General features: G+C 50.1%; 1 protein-coding gene across 1 annotated transcript; it reads left to right on the top strand.

The window, feature by feature from the left end:
* The first annotated feature begins 173 nt into the window (after positions 1–173).
* Positions 174–23,910, top strand: ITM2C (integral membrane protein 2C). The gene is made up of 6 exons (XM_021555767.2): positions 174–352; positions 14,148–14,285; positions 15,868–16,056; positions 16,325–16,435; positions 20,706–20,856; positions 22,931–23,910. The coding sequence occupies exons 1-6, from the start codon at positions 239–241 to the stop codon at positions 23,020–23,022; spliced, it is 795 nt and encodes a 264-aa protein (XP_021411442.2). The 5' UTR covers positions 174–238; the 3' UTR covers positions 23,023–23,910.
* Positions 23,911–24,180: the final 270 nt, after the last annotated feature.

The following is a 24,180-nucleotide window of genomic DNA, read 5'->3' on the forward strand; positions in this document are numbered from 1 at the left end:
CCGGCCCCGGGCGGCTCTGCGGGGCCGGGGCCCACCCCGTGCCCGCCCGGTGCCCGCGGGCGGCTCTGAGGGCGCGGTGCCCGCCCCGTGCCCGCCCGGTGCTCCCCCCATGCCCGCGGGCGGCTCTGAGGGCGCGGTGCCCGCCCGGTGCCCGCGGCGGGCTCGGCGCTGAGGGCGGGCGCGGCGCGGCCCCTCCCCGGGGCGGTGCCGGGGCCGGCGGTAGCGGCGGAGCGGGGCCATGGTGAAGATCGGCGTCCAGCAGCCGCCCGCGGCGCTCAAGCCGGAGAAGGAGAAGGAGAAGGCGGCGGGGGGCGATGGGGTGGCGGGCGCCGTGCTGCTGCCCCCGGGCGCCGTGAGTGGGGCGGGGGCGCGGGAGCCCCGGGGTGCGGGGCTGTGCTGCCGCCTCGGACGGGCACCGGCGGGAGTGTCCGGCTTTACCGGCGGCCTCGGGGCCGGGCGGGCGGCCGAAGTTGAGAGGAGCGGGGAGGGGATGGGGCAGGGTAGCGAGCCGCCGGCCCCGGGCACGGAGGGAACAGCAGCGCTGTGTCCAGCGCGCACAGTGGCAGCGGAACGCATCCCCTGGGGCGGTCTAGCCTGCGGGAATGTAATTTCGGATTGGGTGGATTTCAAATCCCGACATCTCTGAAGGCTTTGGGTTGGCACGGGGAAGAGGCAAAAGGAGGAAAGCAGATGGTGCTGGAGCAAGATGGGAAGCAAGGGGCTAAGAGCACAGAGCTCCAGATGCTTTGCAGATGGGACTTGACGCGGTGATGTGGAGTTGCTCTGCTGGCTTCAGGTGATGTAGGAGAGGGGAACCACTGCTCGTGCCTGCATGATGGGATCCCTTCAGGCACAAGGGGAGCGAAGGTACCAGAACAGCCGTAGCAGATGCAGAACGTGGGCTGGGCAGAGCTGTGTGGGTCGCTCCCGGGCTGTATGAGCCGTGGCCAGGCACTGTAGGGCAGTGCCCCTCTTGAGCACAGACAGTGAACCAGGCAGGAGTTGAGTGTTTCTGAAATCTCTGGTGCTGGAGGGCCCCTCTTGCCAGCCCTGCTGCGAGGGTGGACCTGCTGGGTGGATTCCACACTGTATTGTGTGAGGGGGTCGTCCTGAGCTGGGCCTGACCCACGGCATCGCCTCTGCCTTGTTGCAGCATTCCCATTTCAGAGGAGGAGTCCTAAATGGCATTTCTGTGTTCCTCACAAATCCCTCGGCTGTGCATGTGGTCTGATCATTTATTGAACCCTAGTCTTTCTCTGACTCAAAAAATAATGTGGGAGCTGTGGTTTTGCTCTGTTCCTGCAGCAGTGCAGTGTTCTCTCTGTGTGCCTCACCAAACAAGTGGGAATTGCTCTGGAGAAGTGCTCTGCAGCAGGGGCTTCAGGAGACTGTTCTGTTGTGCAGAGTTCAGGGAGTCACTTAGACCATGATGATCTCTCCCATCACACACGATGTGCTCAGCTCTCAGCTGTGCTGCCAGGGTCTGGCTGTGCTCAGTCTATCATGGTTGCATCTGTTAATCTCACACCAAAAAGCTCTGCAGAGACCTGAGGGAACATGGCTGACTGTGACTGCCCGGTGATTTCCTGACTGTATTTCCTAATTACAAACTAAGGTGCTGGTTTTCTTCTTGCCTCTGATGTCCAGCCCTGGCAGCTGACTATCACACTCGACTTCCAGCTCATCCTGCCATTAAACCAGCTTTCCACAGCCAGAAACTCAGTTCTGTTGGTCCTACATGAGTTCAGGCAGTATCCATCCATTTCTCGTGAACACTGTGAGAAAAGTGGTTTAAAAAGAAGTAAAGTAACAGAAGCTTGTTTCTATCATTAAGGCTGCCAGATCCGAGCAATCAAAATTATTCTGATTCAGGTCCTGCCAGATGTATGAAATTGGCTTAGGTAGCAAATAATAAATTTGGGGGTTTTTATGTTGCCTTGGGCCTTTCTCTGACTCTTGGGAGGCATGGTGGTGTTCTTTTATGCCCACCTCTGTGAGCTACAAAGGAACCTAGAAACACAAATTTAGAACAAAGGCTTCTCAGCAGTCTCTTGATTCCAGCAGACAGACATGTAAGAACATCAACATAAGACCCATGAAATAAAGGTAGGACTGGGTTACAGTGAGTCTGTCCAGTGTGAGGATGTCCAGGGAGCAGCATATCCACTGACATCAGGTGGCTGCTTCCTGATGATGTTTTTCAGACTATGACAGTGGATTCTTTGGCGTGCTTGGGCTTAGCTGGACCTTTACCTTTGTAAAACACCCAGCTGTGGTGTTGGTCTTTCCGTAGCCAGGCTTTCTTGCCATACTCCTGCTCCTGCTGCCAATAATTTCTGTCTGTGTGTGTCTTTCTCTAGCTGCCTCACAGCAAAATGGCATTGGTGACATGCAAACAAGATGCTCTGCATTCCTTTTCTCTTTGATCTCATAACTTCAATCCCAGTGATAGGAGCCAGAGCTGGGAAATGATTCAGCGGCAGCTTCTGCAGCCTGGGAATTTTGGCAGGTGCTCAGTGAATGCAAAGATGCATCAGGCAGGAAGATGTCTGTAATGCTAATGTGTCCTGAAAAGTAGTAGGTGAAGAGTCATGACAGCAAGCTTGCATGTGCTGAACCTTCTTTCTCCCCTGTACAGCTAGGCTTGAATAGGGAAGAATATGCAGCTTAAACTCCTGTCAGAAAAATCCACATAATTTTGAGACTGTTGCAAGACTTTAAGAAACAATCTTGTCATTAAGTAGGAACTTTGAGGATGTAGCAGCCTTGAGCAGAAGGCAGCTTGAGGTTATGCAGCCAGCAAAATAATGCATTATGTTTGTTGGAAAATATTTTTTCAGATGCAAAATAGTATTCAGTAAGTTTTAATTGAACTCCCTATTTGCAGTTCAAAATGGAAATAAATACATAGGCTGTGTCTTTAACTGCTCTGGGAAAATAGGCTCCTTGTGATTGTGATGGATGTTGAAATCCACAGGAACCAAGTCAAACTGATGGCTGGAGCTCTCTAGTCAAAATGTGGGTTGGGTTTTTTGGTTTTTTTTTCCTGATCCCTTGTACACCCCTCTAATAATGCTCATCGTTTGGCAGAGACAGTGCAAGAGCCAGAGGAGAAGGGGTTTCATGAAAATCTTCTGCCTCCCCTGGTGTAGATGAAAGCACTGGAGGGCAGAGGCACCTCTCAGCCTCGCTCTGTCCAGAGTGGGCTTTGGCTGCCCCAGTGGCCTGGCCGAGAGCAGCATCCAGCACCTGGTGCTGCTGGCTGGGGGAAACGGTGCCTCCCAGGCAGCACTGCAGCACAGGCTGCTGGCTGGGGGACAGGGGGCTTGCATCTGTGTGATCCAGGGGCTGCTTTCACAGGAGCCTGTTGTCCTGCCTCGGGGAAAGGACAGCTCATGCAGTCCTCTTTGTCTCTGGAAGGAGGAGTGTCAAAGGCAGGGCAGTGTTTGCTCAGGTCTGGCTGGTGGGAGAGAAGGGCTTTACGGCCCAAGCAGGACTGGGAGAGCTCTTCCATATCCACAGGCCTGGTGAGCCTGCTGGAAACACCTTGGCAGTGCCTCACAGCCCCGGGGCTGCGAGGGGCTTTCCAGGCTGCACACAATGGTGTCTGCAGGCTGTGACCCATGTTTTGCTCTTGGTTGGTTGCAGTAATACCAGGCTTTGATTCGATGTCTTTCATCCCATCTGCATTCCCAAAGTCTTGACAAGACTCAGTGGTCTTTGGATCACACCCTTCCTGGTTGTATGGAGCACTTTCCCACATGGAGCTGCTTGCTGCCTGGCGCTGGATCCCTCCAACCCTTCTGTGTCTGGGTGGTCTCTTTGTAGCTGCACCTCAGGACCTCTGTCTGCTGGGTGCCTCAGCTCCTGGCTGACAGCTGAGCTGTCCCAGCTCCTCCTTGTTGCCACAGCTCCCACACCCAGTGTGGTTGCCCTGCTTGGCAGAAATAGCAGGGCAAAGCCTGGAAACCCTTGGGGAGCACGTTCCCTGAGGACCCCTCTGATGCCCAGGAGGCTCTGTTCCCTGTGACTGCCCATCTCCCCAGTGAGGAGCAGGTCTGCTGTGGATGTGGAGCTCTTAAGGAGGCAGATAGTGCCTCAGTGTTGGGGCTGGTGCTGTGTCCCTGCTCCCCTGCCTTTCCTGATGCTCAGCTAGCCGTGGTGAGCTGGGAATGCTTTGCATTTGCCCGAGCAAGTCCCAAGAGGATCAGTGATTTGTGGTGGCAGCAGGACAGCAATGCCACCTCTGGCTGTCCCAGGGGTTTGGTGCACCTTGAACAGTGCTGCTCCAGAGCTGGGTTCCAGCTCACGGGGCAGGTGGGGGAACAGTGGCTCTTTGGGCACATAAAGCAGAGTCTCACAAATCTCTGGATGCTGCTGTGCCAGTGCAGCGTTGGGTTTTGTGAGCGACTTCTTTGCAGAATGTTGTGAGGTGGGAGACAGATGGCGAGGGAAGGGGATGTGAGGAAGAGTCTTTTAAGAAGAGGCCTTTTCACAAAGCAAGCTGTAAATTCAGAGAGAGGAAGGAAAAGCTTGCTGGCAGCAGTGTGGATTGATTGTGCTCACTGATACGTTTGCAGGCTCGAGGCTCTCGAGCTGTGGGGGTTCTCACCATATTCAGGCTTAGGGAGCTGAATGTGGTAGATCCTAATTTTAAGAAGCAGCCTCCTGTACAAGAAGGTTATTCCTGGTCATTGCCCAACCCTCCTATAACCATGTGGGCTGAAATGGTGATTTCTTATTGTGGCCTGTACAGAGTTGTCGGCTTAAAGAGAAGCACTGTCATTTGGTTTTGGTTCTCTGTGGTTTGGGGATGTCTTGGAAGCAGAGGAAAAGGTCTGAATTGGGAGAAAAAAGTCTCTGCAAGAGGCATCTCTGCAGACCCTTGCAGGATCTGCTCCAGTGAAATACAAGACTTCAGTGTCTTATTGGAGTCCGGACATGAATATTTGATATTCCAGCTGAGCATGACAAAGGATCTGACTAACACTAGCAGAGGGATTAGGACAGAGAATATCTATTCTGAATTTTGAAACATGTAGCTGTCTTTCACCAAAGAGATGTAGACTGAAGAGCTGGAAACAGAGGAACTGGAAATAGCTGTCCAGAGGTTTGTGTTCTCCCAAAGCTGGGGGAGAGCTGGAACCAGCCTAGCTTTGCAAGGAGGAGCTCTTCACATGGGAAGAACCTGTTGCATTTACCTGCTTTGGACACAGCAGTTTTGGTGAGGGTTTTTTTTTGGCAAAACACAGAAAACCGAGAAATACCTTTAAAAAGAAGAGTTTCAGAGGGGACAAATGAACCAAAAGTATGGGGCAGAAGCCCAGAAGAAGGGAGCTGTATCCAGCAGAGCACTGCAGCCAGGTCTGGAGAGATGGAGGATGAGGTGTTCCCGTGTGCCGCTCTGCAGTTCCTGATTTTGTGCCACCAAATGTTTGCTCATTACCAGGCTTACAGGAGATGGAAAAAGCATCTTTACTTGTAGGTGCGTATTTTCTTCCCAAGTGATGAGTGAGAACCTAGGTTTGGGTTTTTTTTAATGGCAGTGTTGCCATTTGAAAGAGGACAGTGTGAGGGTGCTGGTTATTTTCACTCATCTCTCTGCACTCACTTTTCAGAGTTGTCTTTCTTGGTGCCATGTCCTACCTTTGAAGTCAGTTTGAAAAACAAAGAGAAGGGTAAATTTTTATCCTCTCTCTTGCTGTTATTAAACTAGACACCTTTTCTTTGTGGTGAATTTTCAAATGTAGGATTGACTGTCAGAGTTTTCCTGTGCTGTTGCTGGGAAAATAGATAATAGCTGTCAGTGTTTTAGAAGGGAGCAGTGGCAAGTCCTGATTTTCAAGGAAGAAGCAAATGCTGTAACCTGAAGTCTGGTTCCTTGAGGATGATTGAACTTGCCCTCCAGGAGATGCTGGACTCTGTCCCTCTGCTTGGAGTGATCAGTGCAGGTTTCTGCCTGAGTCTGTCCCTTTTGTCTGCAGAGCCAGCACAAGGCAGGACCTTGGGTGTTCTTGGGCATTGTGGGCATGGCTGTGTACTTTCTTCCAGCTTTTTGGGAATCAGTCACATCTAGAGGAAGAGTGCCATAGCCAGATCAGCAGTGCTTGCTCTTGGTGAGATCTAGAATGGCTGATTTCACCATCTCTGCTTGCCTTGACTGTGCCAGCTCTGAGGTGGGTACACACCCAAAGGCTCTCCAGACATGGAGCTTTCTGGGGGAAGCAGTGTGAGAGCCCAGTGGCAGTATCCAGGTGAGTCCTGGGCCCACCTGTTTCTCTGCTCTGGGGCTTCATTAGCATCCAAAGGCATCACTAGAGGTGAAAAACTTCAAGTGAAATCTTGAGAAACCTTTTCATTTGTCTTCCCTGTCACATTTCCTGCTTTCAGATATGTTGCCATAGCACCCAATCCTTCACACCTCTTGCAAAATCAGCCTCTCTCCCTTGGCTTGTGCCCAGGGCCACTTGCATGTGTTGTTAGGTGGGTTTGTTTTACATGGGAGCAGTTGTACAATTGCAGTCTGGGAAAAGGGGAGTGTGTCCCAAGGGACAGCTCAGAACTTTGGTGGTGACCCAGGCTCATGGCTTGCTTCTTCCAAGCCCTGCAGGATGGTAGAAGCAAACAGACTGGTTTTGGTAGGAGCTTCTCTTCCCTTCACCTTGGAGGAGAAGGAGGGCTCAGCTACACCAAGAGCAAGCTGAAAGCTCTTGCCATTTCCTTACCTCAGTTTTGCAGTATTCTTGAATATTTTTGGCATTTGTGAGAGGTCTTTTAAGGAGTCAGGTGTCTGCCCTCGTGCATATGTCTTTACCTTTGAGTCAAGGCTCTCTTTAAATTTGCCAGCCTCTCAGTTTAAGAGCTTCCCCTATTCCCAGAGCAGCTGCTCTGCTCCAATCCTGCTTGAGCTGCCTTTTGCCTTTCATCGCTCTAGAGAGGTTTGAGACCCAGTGCCAAAGCTTAACCTCCATTCTTCTCCTGGGGAAGATTCCCATTCTTTTAATGCCACCTCCCACTTCAGGGAGTCTTTTGTAAGAAAGACCCTTAACAACCCATGGCCTTCACATGGCTGTGCTGGCTCCTTCCCTCTCCCAGGTGAGGTTCAGAGCCTTTTAGCTGCAGTGTTGGAGCTGCTCCATGCCAGGGACTGAATTTCCCCATCATTGCAGTGAGTGGCCTGGAAATCAGGCTGTGTTTATCAGAATCAGTATTTTGGCAATCAGGCTGTTAAATGCCCAGGTTGGGATATTTTTTGCCACTTTGTCACAGCTGTTTATTTTCTCTCTGCCTGCCTCTCTGTTTAACACGATGCTCGGGGGCTTCAGCTGTGAGCGTGGTAAGAACAGTCTTGTTTTTACCAGGGGCTTTGTTGGCTTTGCTAATGTTCTGAATGGTTGTACTCCTGGGAAAAGGAGAGGGAGGTTGGAATCATTCCAGCTGGAAGTTGTTGTGCCTCTGCCAAAAAAAAACAAAACAAAACAAAAATATGGAAATTAATTCCTCACTCGTGTGCAAAGAGGGGGGAGTAACAGCCCCTTAGTTCCATCAAGGGATGAAAAAATGAGAAAAGAGGGGGATTTATATCTCTCTTGCCAATGAGGGAGAAGGAAAATATGATCACTGAGTGCTTAGGAGCTCCCACATGCTAGGCTGCATTTTTAACATCCTGCTGTCTTTGTCATATAGCAACAACGCTGGGGGTTTTAATTAGCCAGTGGTTGTTTTTGATGTTCTAATTTCCAGCACTGTGAAGTGACTCCTGAGGCAGGTGGCTTTGTTGCTAGTCACATGCTGTGGTGTCACTCAAAGTTGTGAGTAGATTCATTTATTGCAACTTTTTTGCCTTCAGCTGTGCTAGTCTCTCAATTACTGGCTTGCTTTTGGGTTTTTTTTTTTTGCTTCCGGGCATCTTTGAGTCCAAAAGTCATCAGTTGTGTTCTCTGTGGAGATGCTGTCGGGTGGCCAGTGTAAGCACTGCTCAAGGACTGTGGGCAGGGACTTTGGTTGCCTTGGAAACTGTGTGCCATATATATATATATATATATATATATATATATATATATATATAAGTGTGTGTGTGTGTGTGTGTGTGTGTGTGTGTGTGTTTTCCTCTCTGTCTATGCATGCACATGTTTCCTTTTCTGACCTAGAGCATTAGAAATTCCCTTCAGCCTGGAAGTACTCTCCTCCCATGTGTGGGTTCCTTGAGAGGCCTCTCATTGCCAGTGCAGAGGTTTGACCCCTCTCAGCCAGGGCAGTTGCTCAGGCAGTCTTCCCCCACAGGCTCACCTGGTATTCTCCTCATTTTGCTTCCTCTCCTCTCTCCAAGCATAGCTCTTGAGGACAGGACTCATTTTTTGTTCATCTGACACAGGAGCCTTTGGAGTGTTGGGGATGCTTTTATGGATACCAGGATGCCTTTGCTGTGATATTTTATCTCTCTGTTCCTCTCTCTTCTTGTCTTCCTTTTTCTGCCTTTTTCAAACTGTGTGTAGTCTCTGACCTCCCTTCTGCAGAGCTTGGCAGGTTCTCCAGTCTAGAGCCTGCCTGCCCACCCAGCTTGCTCTGGCCATCCCTGGGGGCTCTCCACCACCAAGCTCCCTGTGTTGGAATTCCTGAGTACAGATATGGTTGTCTTTGGGAGGCAGCTCTGGATTTCTTCACCTTAAAGTTTATCCCACAAACTCTGCAGTGCTTCTCCAGGAGCAGGGAGCAGCAGTGAGTGCCCAGCACCTCGGGTAGTAGGGGTGCTGCTAGTGGTGTGGATGGATGGGGGCTTTGCTTCACAAGGAGAAAGGGCAGGCTCTTGGTACAGCCAAGGGGGTCCCTTCCCCAGAGGGAACACCCAAAGCTAAGGCATCACATCAGAGGAGAGCTCAGTCCCTTCCAGCTTACACCTACTGTAAGTGGCAGCACTGCAGCTCTCCAGCAATCAGCTGTGGGGCTTTTCCACTTGAAGTCAGTGGAGCTGCCACTATTGCAAGTCCTCGTGTTTAGTAAAGCAGTTACTGATTTTGCTGTGAATATGGGACTTGATGTGCTGGAAGTAGCGACCTTGATCTAATATATTTTCTTTCCCCATAGTTCATATTGGCCTTTGGCTACCAGAAATGAGTGAACAGCAAGGTAAGTTAGATCATTCTCGTGAGGGTTTCTTAAGTTTGGAGCCTGCGTCCTTTGAGGAAGCCATGGCAGTGTCTGCAGCTATGTCAGTACATCAAACACTGAGAGCTCAGGTTGCTGCTCCCTTGAACAGTGTCCCAGAGAGCGATGACATATTTTAGATGGCACTGCTCTCCAAACTGCATCCCTTTGCATTGCATTTCTCTCCTCACTTGTCAGTCACCAAAATCACATCTACTATTTTTAGTCACCCCACGCTTCTTTTCCTGTTGGGGGTGTATATTTAGACACTTGCCAATCTCTGTCCTCAGTTTGTCAGGTCCTGCTACACCTAAAATTAAAGATTTCAAACCCGTGTGTTGCAGAAATGCAGGAAACAGGGTTTGTGGAGAACTCATCTGTTTCTAAAGCTGCAGAAGCAGAAAAGAGCCATGAGCTGAGCCCATCTCTGCTGAGGCAATGTGCGACTTGGGAAGGGATCGAGGTGTGGCATGACACTTCTAATTTTCTCACTTCTGTCTTCTGCAGCAAGACATGGGTGATGAAGGAGCAATAATATCACATTTCTATTTTTATAACCTTCTCCTGTATTAATGAGAAATTCCAAAGGCACTGCCTCACCAGGTATGATTCTTGTGAACAGCTCCTCCAGTGCTGTGTCCAAAGGCTCAGTGCTGTGAAGTTGGGGGGGTTGGCTCAGCCACAGGTGCCTGGGAGGTTTCCCTGCTCTGGCTCACTGTGGCCTTTGAACTTGATTTCCAAACCTTGGACCAGACATTGTGCCCAGCCGGGTTTCTGTCCCCCATCCCCTTGTAGGAGAGCTGTTCATAACCATTTAGTACCACACAGGGATAACAGGACACCAGCCATTTTCATCATGTCCTCAGCAAAACATGAAATTCCAAAGAAAATCCACAAAGAGTGAATTAGGGCTTTTCCCCACCCCTCAGGCTACTTTCAAGCCTCCTGTACCCCATGGTCTATATCATACCTCCATCCTTTCCCATCTGGGTATTTGCTGCCTGTACTCTGCTCCTGTGGTGGCCCCATGAGCTGGCAGGGCACTGAGTCATAGTGAAGAGCTCGTTTTATCTGAAAAAAGGAATTCCTTTTTATATTCCAATATCCTGTCTGCTGCGGGTGCTGGGCTGAATGCCTGACAGCAGTCAGAGTCAGCATGTCTGGGAGCTCAGGCCTCTGACTTGTCCCAGTGGAATGAAGGATTAGCAGGACAATGCCAGGCAAAAAAACAAGATGTGCAGGTGCTTTTTGTGACAAGTGGGTGCTTCTTTCCCCATTGTCCAGGCAGGGGAAGAGCAGCTGTGGCTGCCCCTTGGGTTGCAGAGCATAAGGAACTCTACCCACTGCCTTTTCTGAAATGGTCACCTGGAAAGGGAGCTGGCCCAGCCCTTTCTCTAGGGTCAGCAAAGTGGCACTGCCAAGGAAAACGGAGCAAAGAAGGGATCACTGCATGGAGAGGCAGTGGAATGCTCTGCAAAGCTGGGGGTGAGTCTGTGTATCCTCCCCACGTGCACATCTGTAGTGCCTGGACTGTGGACATACTGCTCTTCTGCCACCGATGTTGCTTTTCCTTCTGTTCTTTCATGGAGAAACAAATAAATGTTTGTTCTCTGCTCAGCCCAGGGAGGGGAGGAAGTGCCTTATGTTCATTTTCGTGTAAAATATATCTGGCTCTTGGAATATTGTGTTTAAAACAATGAAAAGAGGAAAGCCCATTTACTCAGCTGAAATACCTGTGCCTGCCTCTGCCCAGGGATGGTTTTGACCCCAACCTTTCCCATTCCTCTTGGCCCAAAAAACCCCAACCTTGATCAAGGCAGAAAATTAATAGGATGGCTTGTTGCAAGCCATGTATCTGGTTAATGAATTCTCTGGAATACTGTTAAATACCTGGTGAATGTACAATGGTTTTGTGTGTTAAGATTTTGATTTTTGTCCTTTGGAAATGCACACCTTGAGGGTTGAGGAAAACCCTGCTACCCTTGCTGGAGAGCCAGGCATTCCTTGGCAAGCAGATATGGAAATCAGCTGTGATGGATTTTCTGGCTTTTAGAGTACCCTGTTTGTAAAGAATTCTACTGCAGGGAGTGGGGGTCCTGTGGGAAAGGAGGTGTATAGTGGCACAAGCAGGGTAGCAGCCTGTGCAACAAGCTCCTTGGATTTTTGCAGGCTGGTGCAGGTTGGTTATCCTGGGTGAAGAGCTGTTCGAGCAGGCTGTGCACTGCTCCATCCGTGGGCTCTCAGTGCTGGGGATGCCTCCAGCCCCAAGCCGAGGTGCAGACTGACATAGTTGCTTTTAAATTGTCATTTATTCACAGTGATAAAGGCTGGTGGCCTTTCCATCTGCTGGGCTGGGGGATGGAGACACACATTTTTAGTCAGGTTTTCCAGGTGACTTTTATGCAGTATTTTGCAGGACTATGTTGGCTGTTCCCCTTGGCCTGGCTGGCTCCATTTTTAGCCTCACTGCCTAAATTGCTGTTCCATCAGAATGGTTGCTGTTGATTTTTTTTCTTTTCTCCCTCAGAATCTGGGGGTTTGTTTAATAACTTCTTCCAGAGAAAAGCTCTGCTTTGCTTCTCCCACCTTCTCCCACATTGCAGAGCTCTGGCATTTTTCCTGAAGCCAGGAATGTTTTGTAGGGAGCAGAACCTGTCTTTGGCAGTGAGAGGTGGGATGTGTCACAGTGTCTTTGGTCATGCAAAGAAGACAGAGCTGTCCTAGCAAGTAGCAAACCACTTTGGGCTTATTTCCCCTCTCTACCATTCTTCAAACACAGCTTTTCTCTTAGTGGGAGTATTTTATTTGCCCTTTGATTTGCTGTGTCCTCATGAAGCCTCTCTCCAAGCCCTCCCTGGAGTCAGTGCTGGCAGCCCACTGCAGGAGCAGCAGTGCATTAACCACCACAGCAACCTGGCATCTTTTGGGTATGGTTCATTTTCAGAGCACTAAACATTTTCTCAGCCTTGCTTCAGTGTCAGGAGATCTCCTTTCTCTTCACCCCCACTGTCTGCACTCCTTCTGTGATGACAAGTGTCTGGGGAAAGCTGTTTTTGTGAAACACTTGACATCCAGCATGACTTTCTTGTCCTGGTGGTTCATGTCAGAGAGCATTTAAACTTCCTCTAGTAATACGATTTTTTGTTTCTTTTTTTCTGTTCTTTGTGCCTTGACAGAGTTGTTGCCCATTGTCTGTAGGAGGAGAGGAAAAATGTGCTATTTTTCAGCTTGCTCATCCCTTTATTTACTGGAGGAGCAGCAGCAAACTGATTGCAGTGATCCTTCAGTGCAGGGAGCTGGAAGTGAATCAAGGTGCTGTGGGTCTTTCAGCAGCTGGGATGAAGGAGAAATAAATGTACATTAATTTCTCCTGGAGGTGTCCTGGAATTGTAGCTCCCCCAAAACAATTTGGTCTTGTCAGTTATCAGGCTGAATGTGGCTGAGAATAAACAAGTGAATATCTGGAGGTGTCCCCACTGGCTGGGAGTAGAGCAGGTGGGAGAGGGGCTGCAGGCTCCTGGCTCTGCCCCTGTTCCTGTGTCTCAGTGGAGCTCAGGTGCAGGGCAGGAGCAGAGAATCCCCAGCTGGCAGGGTCCCCATGGGGGCCTCAGTGATGCTGGGGTGTCCCAGTCTGGGACAGGAATGATGTCTCCAAGCCTGGCACTGATCTGCTGCTCTCACAAGGGCTGCTCCATGGTAGAGAAAGGGGAAAGAGGTGTTTGCTGCCAGCTGGGCTGGGCAGAGCTGGTCTGATGCCACCAGAGAGTGGCAGGGGCCTGTCCTGTTGGGGCTTCAGCACTGGCAGCACCCTGTGGGCCTGGGCTGCGTTGTTCTGGAGAAACATCTCTTCCTTTAAGAAGAGAGGAACCTTAGCAATGAGAGGCGGATGTTTGCTTTTCAGTCTGTTGCTCCCGTTCATAGCAGTCTCCAAGAGGCTGTGGAGAGTGTCTGTAGTCAAACACATCAGATCAAACTGCACAGAGGGAGTTAATCTGCAAGAGCTGTCCCTGGTGCCTCTCTCCCCTGCCTGCTCAGCTGAGGGCAGCTTTCAGCTCTTCTGTGTGGAAACTGGGGCATCTCTGAACACCAGCTTCTTTCATCTGCTTCTGAAAGGCCTTACATCATTCTGCTTAACATTTGAAGGGTTATTTTGGTAATAAAAACAAGACCATCATAGGTTGGGATGAGCTGTCTGCAGGACATAAGCCTGCCTTTGCACTGCCCTCTGTTTTCAGGGCTGTGACAAGGTGAGCTGGCTACTGTCTGTATAGATTGGGCAGCACTCTGAAGAGGACAGGTGTGTGTTTTTTTGATGCTCTGTCCATTTGCCTAGGAGCTGTGCTGCAATGAGCTTGAAAATGAAGTTGAGATCAGCACATCTGTTTGTGTCAGCTCACCCCAGCAGGGCCAGGACGTACCAGTAACTCCCATCACAAAAAATTTCCAATGAGAAATTCTGCCATGAGTAGCAGCATTTCAACTAAAAAATTTTGACTATAAACACATAAGTGCTGTTACATTCAGTGCCAGGAACTAAGAGTTCCTGATTTTATTTTTTATTTTTGGTCAGTCTTTACCTCCCACCGAAACAAAGCTTGTCTTTGTTCTGAACAATTGGTGGGAAGCTGGTGATAAATATGTCTGTGTATGTTCACACAAACACACACACACACTTCTTTTCAATATATATAAATATATAGGTATATAATATGTATAGTTTATATACATATATGGGGTATATATATATATAGTTTATATACATATCTGGGGTAAGGGAAGCAAAATGCACAAGTGTTTTATTGTTGCCAGGTTTGAAGTAGCTTTGCAGGGCAGTGCCTGCCCTGTTCATTGCACAAAACAACCTCTTTGGATGGTTCAGCGGGTGCTGGTCCCCTGGAGCACCCTTGGGTGGAGCAGCAGGTGCTGGTGCCCCAGAGCCCCCTCGGAGGCTCAGCAGGTGCTGGGCCCCGCTGCAGCAGCTGACATCTGTGTTCTGTCCCCAGGAGGAGCCGGTCCCCGCGGCGCAGGGCCGCCGCTCGTCGCTCAGCGGGGTGTGCTACCTGACCATGGGCCTGCTCGTGCTGCTGCTGGGGCTGGTCTTTGCATCCATGTACGTCTACAGATACTTCTTCATCACCCAGGTAGGAGTGACTTGTAAGCACTTCTGGCTCCACCAGCCCGAGCAGCCAGACCATCTTTGAGAGAGGTGCTGCTGGTTTTTGTTGCCCTGCACTGTGCTACCTCAGCAGCCAGGTTGCTGGGCACTGCCGATGAGGCATTTCTTAAATGGTGGGCTCAGGCTGACCTCCATTCCCAATGCCTGGAAGGGCCTTGCAGAAACCCTCCCCTTCTCTTATGGCTTTGTTTTGCTTTCTTTTCAACTGCATAAAAATATCCTGCCAGTTGGACCTTTTAAACCACACATCACTGCTGTCTGGGGTACAGCAGCCTGAAAGCATGGCTTGTGAGGGGAGAGCAAGCCTGGAGAGAACAGGGGAGTACAGGCAAGGGAACAGCTTTTTGCAGTAGGTTTTGTAGGCTCTAGCACAGAAAAGCTCTGTAGGTGTGACAAAAATAGGTGCTGCTATTAATAAAGCAAGCAAAGAAGTAAGAACTAAGTGGGAAATGATGTAGAAAGTGAGCCCTCAACCTCCATTAAATTCAGCACCTTAGTCTTATCAAAGCCTGGCCTGGCCTGGCCAAAGCAGTGGGCTGGCAGCACTATAGAGGGTCAGAACACAGGGAATGAGACAGGGCAGAGCTGCTTTTTGAGGAGGAAACTGCTGAGCTCTGGCTTGCTGAGTGTTTAGCCAAGAAACCCCAGAGCACTAATTTGCACTGGAGTCCTCGTTGTGCTGTGTTGTTTTGTGGAGTGGCTATTAGTGAATGAGTTCTCCCAGAACTGGTGCTGCCTTCATCTCTGCAGACAGCACTTATCCACTCAGCAGAAGAGTCTTTTTATATACTCCTTTTCTCCATAAATTTCCTTGCTGTCAAATTAATTTGCAGTCTTTGTTTCAAGAAATCATCAGTGCTTTATTACCCGTTGTCATTTACACCTGATCTGGAAACGCTGTGACAGCCCCAGGGCTGCTCCCCCCTCACACACAGCACTGTCCCAGGTGAGGGTACTTGTCCCTGGGCTTTTGGTGGAGGCACTTCCCTAGGAGAAGCAGCCCTGGCCTAGAGGGAGGCCCTGGCAGTGACACCTCCCAGGTTACTCAGAGAACAGCAGCTCCTGTTTTGCTGTGAGGTGAATCCACTTTGTTTTGCTGCATTTGCCTCTCCAAGCTACAAGGGCCTCTAGAAATGATTCTCTGCTCAGCCCAAGCTTCTATGCCTCCTTGAAAATATGCAGTTTTTTCTATGCCTCCTGTAGAAAAATGCAGTTACTGGAAGTCATGGCTTTGGAGGGATGTGAACAGCCTGGTGAGGAAATGTAAGAGCTTGGAGGCAGTCAGTTTGCCTTTCTGAATTACTCCTCATGAAAGCTGGAAGGGAATTCTTTATTCCCTTTGGACCTGGCTAGCATGAAGTGAGATGTGATCATTTCACAAGGGTAGTTTGCACTAGGTTCACCAAGAATGTTTTCTGGTAAAAAGCTTGATCTTAAAATATCTTTGAGCATCTGATGAGTGTTTACTCAGCAGGGGTACACTCCTGCCCATGTTTGCTGTAGCATGGGGGGTTGTGTTGTAGCCCTGCCTGGATGTGTCCCCACAGCTGCCCCGTGAGAGCGTGTTCCACTGCGGTGTCCTGTACGAAGACTCGCTGTACTCGCCCTTCAAAGGGCAGCTGGAGCTGCACGAAGATGTCAAGATCTACATTGAAGAGAACTACGAGCAAATCAATGTCCCAGTGCCCCAGTTTGGAGGGAGCGACCCTGCAGACATCATCCATGATTTCCAGCGAGTAAGGAGCTCCTGGGATGGTGGGGGCAAGCATGGGGCTGAGCTGGGTGCAGCAGCTCATGGCCTGGCACTGTCACTGTTGTCACATCATCTATTCCTGAGCTGTCCTCCTGCCCAAGGCCCTCTCTGGGTCTTTCCAACCTGCTCTGCTTCCTTGGCAGGGAGGTTTGTTTAACACAGTGTCCTGTCTTCCCTGAATTCCCTCTTCTCAGCCTTCTCACAGTCATTGCAGAGGGTTCAGTTGTGTCATTCCTGTGCTTGGCATGCAGGGTCTGACAGCGTATCATGACATAACGCTGGACAAGTGCTACGTCATCGAGCTCAACACCACCATCGTGATGCCTCCTCGCAACCTGTGGGAGCTGCTGGTCAACGTGAAGGTACAGCTGCAGCCCTGCTTCTTCTGCATGCTTTCCTTGAGCTGGCTCCTGGGTGCCAGCTGGCAGCTCCTGGGAAGTCAAAACTGCTGTGTCTGGGGAAGTGAGCCTTGGCCCTGAGTCTCCGTGTAGAGAGAAGACTTCAGCAGGTTTAGCTGAAGTACTGGTTGTGCAGACAACACAGTAACACTGGCATGAGGATCAGCCTGACCAGGGAGGCAGAGAAGCAGCAGGTTCCTTCCCTCTGGTGTTTACTGATTGTAGGAATCAAGAGAAAAAAGAAAATATTCCTTCCTTTCCCCCTCCTGTGTTTTGCACTGTGGTTTGCCAATTGCAGAGCTCTCAGTGTCCCTTGGGGAGGAGCAGGCCTTCAACACTCACCTTTTTGGGAGGAATCTGTGCTGCCCTCCCTTCTGAGCTGCAGCACCAGGCTTGGGCTCATCAGTTATGCTCACAGCCAGCATTAACTGGGTTTAGTACCAGCGATTTTGTTCAGTTCAGCAGCCTGTGCTACTGAAGGCAGCCATCTTAAAATAGAATACTATTTAATCTTCACAGCAGGAAAAAAACACAGGATTTTTCAGACTGCAAAAGGCACATACCTGTCTCAGTCTTCTGCAAGTAAATCAAGGCACTGAACTTGGGTCTTTTATCACTCCTGTGAGGGTCTGTTCAAAAGAAAGTGGGGAAAAAAAAAGACAATCTAATTCTTACTCTTTCTTAAATTTTCTTTGCTTGCTTCCTGCTATGTGCAGTATGGTGAACTTTGCAGTGTGAGCTCAGAGGCAAACAGTTATGCCTGGAGAGAGCCTGATCTCCAGTCCCTGTCAGACTCCCAGTTTGTTTCCTTGCAGTTCCTCACAATTTCATGCACTGTGACTGTCTGGCAAATGTGCTGGGAACCCCGCTGGGGTACAACACACATTTTCTTACAACTTGCTCCAGACCTGTCACAGCTTCTGACCCTGGCAGGTGACCAGTCCCTGGGCAGAGGGAAATGGAAAAGGCAGGATTGCACAAGCTGAGAGAAAACAACTGAGAGATTGGGAATACTAGGCACATCCTAGAACAACAGATATAAACTCATCCTGAGTGAAAATGATGCATTATCATTGAATTTAAAAAGGGGATAACAATACAATTACGTGTTTGAAGAGCCCAAAGCAGGTATGAGTTTAAATAACCTTCTGATCATTGAGATGGTTCAGTAGTGTCCAGTCTGTCTCTGGAGGCTTTAACCTGTACCTTAGAGACACTGTTTTAAAGTGGTTAGCTTGGGTTTGGCTCAGAAAAAGTTTGTTACCATGAGAACAGTGGAGCAGGGTGCCCAGGAAGGTTGTGCTGCCTCCTTGAAATTCTTGGAGGTTTTCAAGACCAGGTGGGATAAAGTCCTGAGGTCCCTCCCCAGATGAATTAGCTGTGATCCTATGGGCCTGTGATTTCATGGCCACATTTGGGAGGGATGGCCTTGCTGGTCAGGCAGAAAGCTCTAGTTTATTCCTGATGCAGGGAGGATCTTTATAACCTTATCACTTGCCCTGCTGCTCAAAAGTGCTTCCTTTTACATGCTGGGTGAGCTTTGTTGGTCCTTGGACTTGGAGACTTTTGCCTTCTCTGCATCTCTGAATGCAGTCAAGTCCCTAATGAATGAGATTAATTCCCAGCAGAAAGTTTAGTTTTGGACCTGTTCAGTGACTGCAGTCCTGTTTCTAGAATCAGATCACAGTCCAGCAATTAACACCAGTGGTTTGCTCCAGCAGACTGGGGCAGCACAGGGAGTTGGGGAACCTCCTTTGCTCTTTCCTCCTGGCCAGCCTGGTGCCAGGCTGCCCCTTTGCAGAGTGGCTGCCACATGCCCTGTGCCTGCTTCTTTCAGGCTTTATTCTGCACAGGTGTGACAGTTCAGTGACCAGGGCTGCATCAGTGTCTGACATAAAAGGATGGAGGGATGCTCCCCATGCAGCAGCAGGAGACTGGAAGTGACCCAGTTAAATGATGGATGATCCACATCTCTTGCAGAACACAAGATGCTCAGAGCTTTAGCTTGCTGAAAGTTCTTGGCAGAGACTTGAAGGTACTGTCCTTGTTGCACAGTCCTGCCATGGAGGAGTGGTGATTCCCCCTTCACCTGCCACAGCTATTTCAGCCTGAGACAGTGAAGAAACTGGCTTGTGTGCTCATATCTGTCTCTCTGAGCCCTCTCTTCAGGCCAAGGGTGTGGCATATCCTGAGCCCCAGCCCTGGCTGTCACTGTGACAGCCCCTGCCAGGAACTGCACATATCTCACGGCCCCCCTGCCTTCTCCCCCTGAGAATCAATAATAGAATTTCTTGCAGAACTGTAGTGTTAGTGCAGTGCAAACTGGCACTAATTGTCTAATCCTTCAGTGTTAGAGGACAGCGTTATTGATCTACCTGGCTGTGCCAGCCCAGCAGCACTGCACTGAGTTAAGGTAGTGTGTTTCCAGGTATAGCTCTGTGGAGATAACCAGTCCTGGGAAACAGAAGAGGTGATACCTGAAATGGTGCTGCTATTGCTTGCTTTTCTCCTTGGTTATTGCCTTGGTTTGAAAAGACAGGTGTCTGCTAAGGAAGGCAGGAGCCTTCCTGGAAATGGAAAATGTAAACCCCCTCCCTCTGAATTATTATAATTTTGAAATTAGGAGGCTCTCAGGCAAAGATGTGGGAATAGGAATAACAGTTCTTTACTAGGAAAATTAAATATACAAATTTAATAGTACAAAAAAACCAACAGTCACAGAGTCAGAGCAGGCCCTGACCCCTGGGTGTCACGGAGGTGGCAGCAGCCCCATCCCAGGGTGGCTCAGCCTCCTGCAGTGCCAGCTGTGCTTCTGCACAAGGTGGGAGTTTTCCTCTGGAGCTCCAGGGCTGGGGGAGATGGGCCTGGGCTCCTCTGGGAATGCAGGGGGAAGAAAGCTGCTCCTCTGGGAATGCAGGGGGAAGGAAGCTGCTCCTCTGGGAATGCAGTGGGGAAGGAAGCTGCTCCTCTGGGAATGCAGGGGGCAGAGGCTGCTGTGCTGTTCCCAGGTCAGATTGGATCCAGGTAGGAATGTTGGCTCCTCCCCTGGGCACAGCATCTCCCCATGGATGATGGAATTTTCTCAGCCGTGCAGGGACACTCAGGGGCCATGGACAGCAGAGATCTCCTGGAGGGAGGATTGGCTGTGGGAGAGATAAAGAAAAAACTACCCAAAGAACAGCAGATAATGCCCAACCTCTAACAGATGGCAAATGGAATACACACCCAGCTACACCTTTCAACTTGAGACAGTTATGCTTTTACATTGGCCCCAGGGTCTGACAGTACTTTCACTTCTTTGACTCTTAAGGAAAAGGACCAGAGGTGATTCTTTGCTTTATGACCTAGTCAGCATCTACTCACAAGTGTCCCCTGGCCTAGGCTGCACTTGTTACACAGCTGTTTGTTGCTACAGTGGTGTCCAAACATGAAAGATGCCCTGAGCACTTGGGAATGAGCTTGCAGAGAGACTCCAGTGTTGAGCTGAACTCTTTCCTTCAGGGGAAAATGTGACCTCCATCTTTGGGGGACACATAGAAACCCCATATTTTCCATCCCCTGGTAGCTTTCTGCCATGACACCTCACTCATCACCCTGGCCTTCATAGTGGCCTCTACCCCAACAGCAGGGCTGTCACTGCCCCAGACGTTCCTGGGGCAGTGAAGGTTTGTGGAGAGCTCAGTTCTTCTCTGAATGTGGTGCCCATGGCCCATGTCTAGTCCTCATTCCTGTGGGCAGGACATCCTTGTGGGTCTGCTGAAGGGACCAGGGAGGAGAGGGGAATGTTGGACTCTGAGCCGGGCTGGTGGTTTTGGGTTTTTTCTTTTGAAGTAAATGTAGAGTGCACATTTCAGTGGAGTTCCTGGAATTTTGGTTAAGCTTTTATTTCTCTCCAGATGGCTTTGCTGTACTCTCAGAGTTACAGTTTTGGGCATCCTGCTCTAAAATTTGGGCCAGTTTATAACAGGGTTGATCCTACACTGACTTCACCCCTTATGGCAACATTCCATTTTTGGATCTAATCTGTTTTGTGTGCACTGTGCTAGTAGCAAGGGACAGTTTCTTGCAAGGACAAGGACACATGTTAAATGGCCTCAGTAAGTGGAGCTTGAGCCTCAGCAGCAAATGAATTTTCCTTTGGTTGTCCGTGGTGCTCTGTGTGAAACAGATGCATTCAGGGAGGAGATCATGGCGGTGTTTTTGCCTTACTTCAGTGGAAACTCTGTCATTTCAGAAGGGGACATACCTGCCTCAGACGTACATAATCCAGGAGGAGATGATCGCCACGGAGCACGTCAGTGACATGGAGCAGCTGGGCTCCTTCATCTACCGCCTGTGCAGCGGCAAGGAGACGTACCGGCTGCGGCGGCGCGGCGCCCGCCGGCGTGAGAGCCTGTCCTGCTGCCCACCCAGCCCAGAACCCTGTCCTGCTGCCCACTCAGCCCAGAACCCTGTCCTGCTGCCCACCCAGCCCAGAACCCTGTCCTGCTGCCCACCCAGCCCAAAACCCTGTCCTGCTGGCCACCCAGCCCCACAGCCCTGCCCTGCTCCTCACCCAGCCCAAAACCCTGTCCTGCTGCCCACCCAGCCCCACAGCCCTGTGTTCCTCACCCAGCCCCACAGCCCTGCCCTGCTCCTCACCCAGCCCCACAGCCCTGTCCTGCTGCCCACTCAGCCCCACAGCCCTGCCCTGCTCCTCACCCAGCCCAAAACCCTGTCCTGCTGCCCATCCAGCCCCACAGCCCTGTGTTCCTCACCCAGCCCCACAGCCCTGCCCTGCTCCTCACCCAGCCCCACAGCCCTGCCCTGCTGCCCATCCAGCCTCACAGCCCTGATCCTCACCCAGCCCCACAGCCCTGCCCTGCTCCTCACCCAGCCCAAAACCCTGCCCTGCTCCTCACCCAGCCCCACAGCCCTGCCCTGCTGCCCACCCAGCCCCACAGCCCTGCCCTGCTGCCCACCCAGCCCCACAGCCCTGTCCTGCTGCCCATCCAGCCCCACAGCCCTGCCCTGCTCCTCACCCAGCCCCACAGCCCTGATCCTCACCCAGCCTCACAGCCCTGTCCTGCTGCCCATCCAGCCCCACAGCCCTACCCTGCTCCTCACCCAGCCCAAAACCCTGCCCTGCTCCTCACCCAGCCCCACAGCCCTGCCCTGCCCCATCCTCCTCACCCCACATCAGTCCTGCCCCATGCTCCTCATCCCACATCACAGCCCTGCACCTTGCTCCTCACTCCATGTCACAGCCCCACTGTAACTGGTACAGCCATGCTGGCCTCTTCATGGGCAGTGTGGGGTTTCCTTCTGGAGGTTTGCCTTGAGGCGTTTCCCATCCCGTTAATCTAAACCCAACTTCAGGATGCTGCTGCAAATGGGTGCTGACTGCTGTGTTTGTGTCAGCCATCAGCCTGATACAAATCCTGTAAAAATGCTTGCAGGAGCCAGCAATTCATTTACACGTGGGCTCCTAAGGCTGAACTAATAGCAGTGCTGTTGGGAACTGTTTGGAAAATTTCCCTAATGAAGGCACCCGATTCAGTGGCAGCTATTAAGAGCAGATTAGATCTGCAAATTGCCTTTAATTAATTAAGTTCATAATAGTATGGAAAGCGTTGTGAAGAGGGAACATTTGACTGTGTAAAAATGATTTCATGGAAATTAACAGTATGTACCTTATATTGAAATGGTAACATTGCTGCAATATACTCTTTAATACCAGTATTTGTATTAATTTGCATTTAAGGTATGCTTAAAGGCTCACCTGGAATGTGGACCTGCAATCAGTGGGGTTTGGATCTCTGGGGAAGCTGCAGGGTGCAGAGGTCCCCAGGGCTGTAGCTGATGGTGCATCCCCAGTGGGAGCTGCACTGATGTGGAGGAGCTGCTGGCACACGTTGGTTGTTGCTCCCATGGAGCCCTGGCAGATCCTGCTTGTCCTGGGGCACCAGGGGTTTGCTGTAAGGGGGGAGGAGCTGCCAGCAGAGCTGCCCAGAGCTGAGGACCTGCACTTGGGGGCATGGGGAAGTGTTACCCAGGGGAAGCATTACCCCAGGTGGGGCCGCAGCAGGATCAGGCACGCAGGGATACAGACAGTTGTTTTAAACACTTCTTGGCTGCACCCAGGGCTGTGCTCTGTACCAGCCTGTGACTTCTGCTTGAGGCTTGGTTTCTTGAGGCTTTCTGGTGCCTGAGATAACATTGAGATGCTGCCAGCTGAAACCAGCTATTGCCAGGTGACTCCTTCAGATTGTAGCAGTTCTTACTACAGGACTATATCCTAGAGAAGATTGTTAATTCTTCCAAAGACTACATAATTCTGCTTTCCATGTGGGCTATGTTGTCCCCCCATTTCAGTGTTCAGAAGTTGCATCTCATCTGCTTTCCTTCCCCTCCTTGCTTTGGTTCTTGCAGATCATCATTTGTTGATTCACCTCTCTCCTCTCTTTAAATCACTTCTAGGTATCAGTCGACGTGAGGCTGGAAACTGTCATCGCATTCGTCACTTTGAAAACACTTTTGTGGTCGAAACTGTTATCTGCCAAAAGTCATGAAGCCACTCTCCAGATGTAACCTTCCTTGGCTTTGCTTGCACACATGCTCTCAGCCCTCTCTTTAGACATGGTAATCTGGCTACTTTTTATACTCCCCCCAGCTTCTGCAGCTCTAACCTCTGGGGTCCTTTGTGGCCCTTTCTTCCCTGCTACCTACCCAAGACATTGGCTGGGCTTAAATTTACACAGTGCTCAAAGATAATGGGGGGTGGATGCAGCTTCTTCCACACTCCAGTATGGAAATCTCTTCTGAGAGCAGGTTTGGGTAGAAGGGTTGGCTGAGAAAGAGGAATGCTGGAAATAGGTGCTCTTTTCCTGGCTGAGCAATTTCAGGCTGGGATATTGCTCTGAGGCTGCCATGGCACTGGGACAGAGGGTGTATGCACAAGAGGAGGATTTCCATTTCAGGGCTGATATAATGACCTAAACCAGGTGCACTTAGGAAAGGAATAGTTGGGAGGCTACAGACAGGACAGTTTGAGAGCTCAGCAGAGGGAAGGTAGTGTCAGCAGCAGAGCTTGTAGTTACTGGCAAGTGAAGAAGCAGGTTTTTCAAATCTTTTAACAGTGTGTATTCTTGTGTAATTCCTCCAGTGAAAGCTGTTTTGATAGTAATCTCTGTAATACAGCTGTGTATCACATCTGCAGGCACCAGTGGAGTACAGATACTGATATAAGGCAAGATTCAGCTGATCAATGTACTGCAGAGAAATTATTTGAACAAAACTGCATTTCTATTGATCATCAGACAGAAGAATTGCAGAGTAATTAAATATTCTTCCCTCCATTCCATAAATGCAGTTAAAACTAATTAGGTTCTTGAAATGCAGGCAGTTTTTTGGCTTGAAAGAATGGGGTGAGTTTCAACTTGGCACATTCTTGTTAATTGGTTTCCAGCAAATCTGGACCTGTTCACCATCTGTTGAAATGAGCTTGTTGTTTTGGAAGAGGAAGGATAAAGTAAATGCAAGTACAATCATTAACTCAGCAGAACCAAAATGCAAAGTTAATATATTTTAAACTTCTGAGTGTTAATTTTATGAGTTAATTATGTGAAAACAAAACAGAATCTCAGGATAGTCATGTAACGCAATAGGAATTAGTATGTCATTAGAGGCTGAGTATTTATTATTTATATAAACATAGCTATAAATATTAA

Source organism: Lonchura striata, chromosome 10 (assembly GCF_046129695.1).
Source record: "Lonchura striata isolate bLonStr1 chromosome 10, bLonStr1.mat, whole genome shotgun sequence".
In the NCBI taxonomy this organism is placed as follows: domain Eukaryota; kingdom Metazoa; phylum Chordata; class Aves; order Passeriformes; family Estrildidae; genus Lonchura; species Lonchura striata.

Excerpts from the sequence above, each read along its gene's own strand:
- ITM2C (XM_021555767.2), top strand. The coding sequence starts at position 239 with ATGGTGAAGATCGGCGTCCAGCAGCCGCCCGCGGCGCTCAAGCCGGAG. Across the intron at positions 14,286-15,867 it reads GATACTTCTTCATCACCCAG|CTGCCCCGTGAGAGCGTGTT; the intron begins GTAGGAGTGACT and ends GTGTCCCCACAG. Across the intron at positions 16,436-20,705 it reads AGCTGCTGGTCAACGTGAAG|AAGGGGACATACCTGCCTCA; the intron begins GTACAGCTGCAG and ends CTGTCATTTCAG.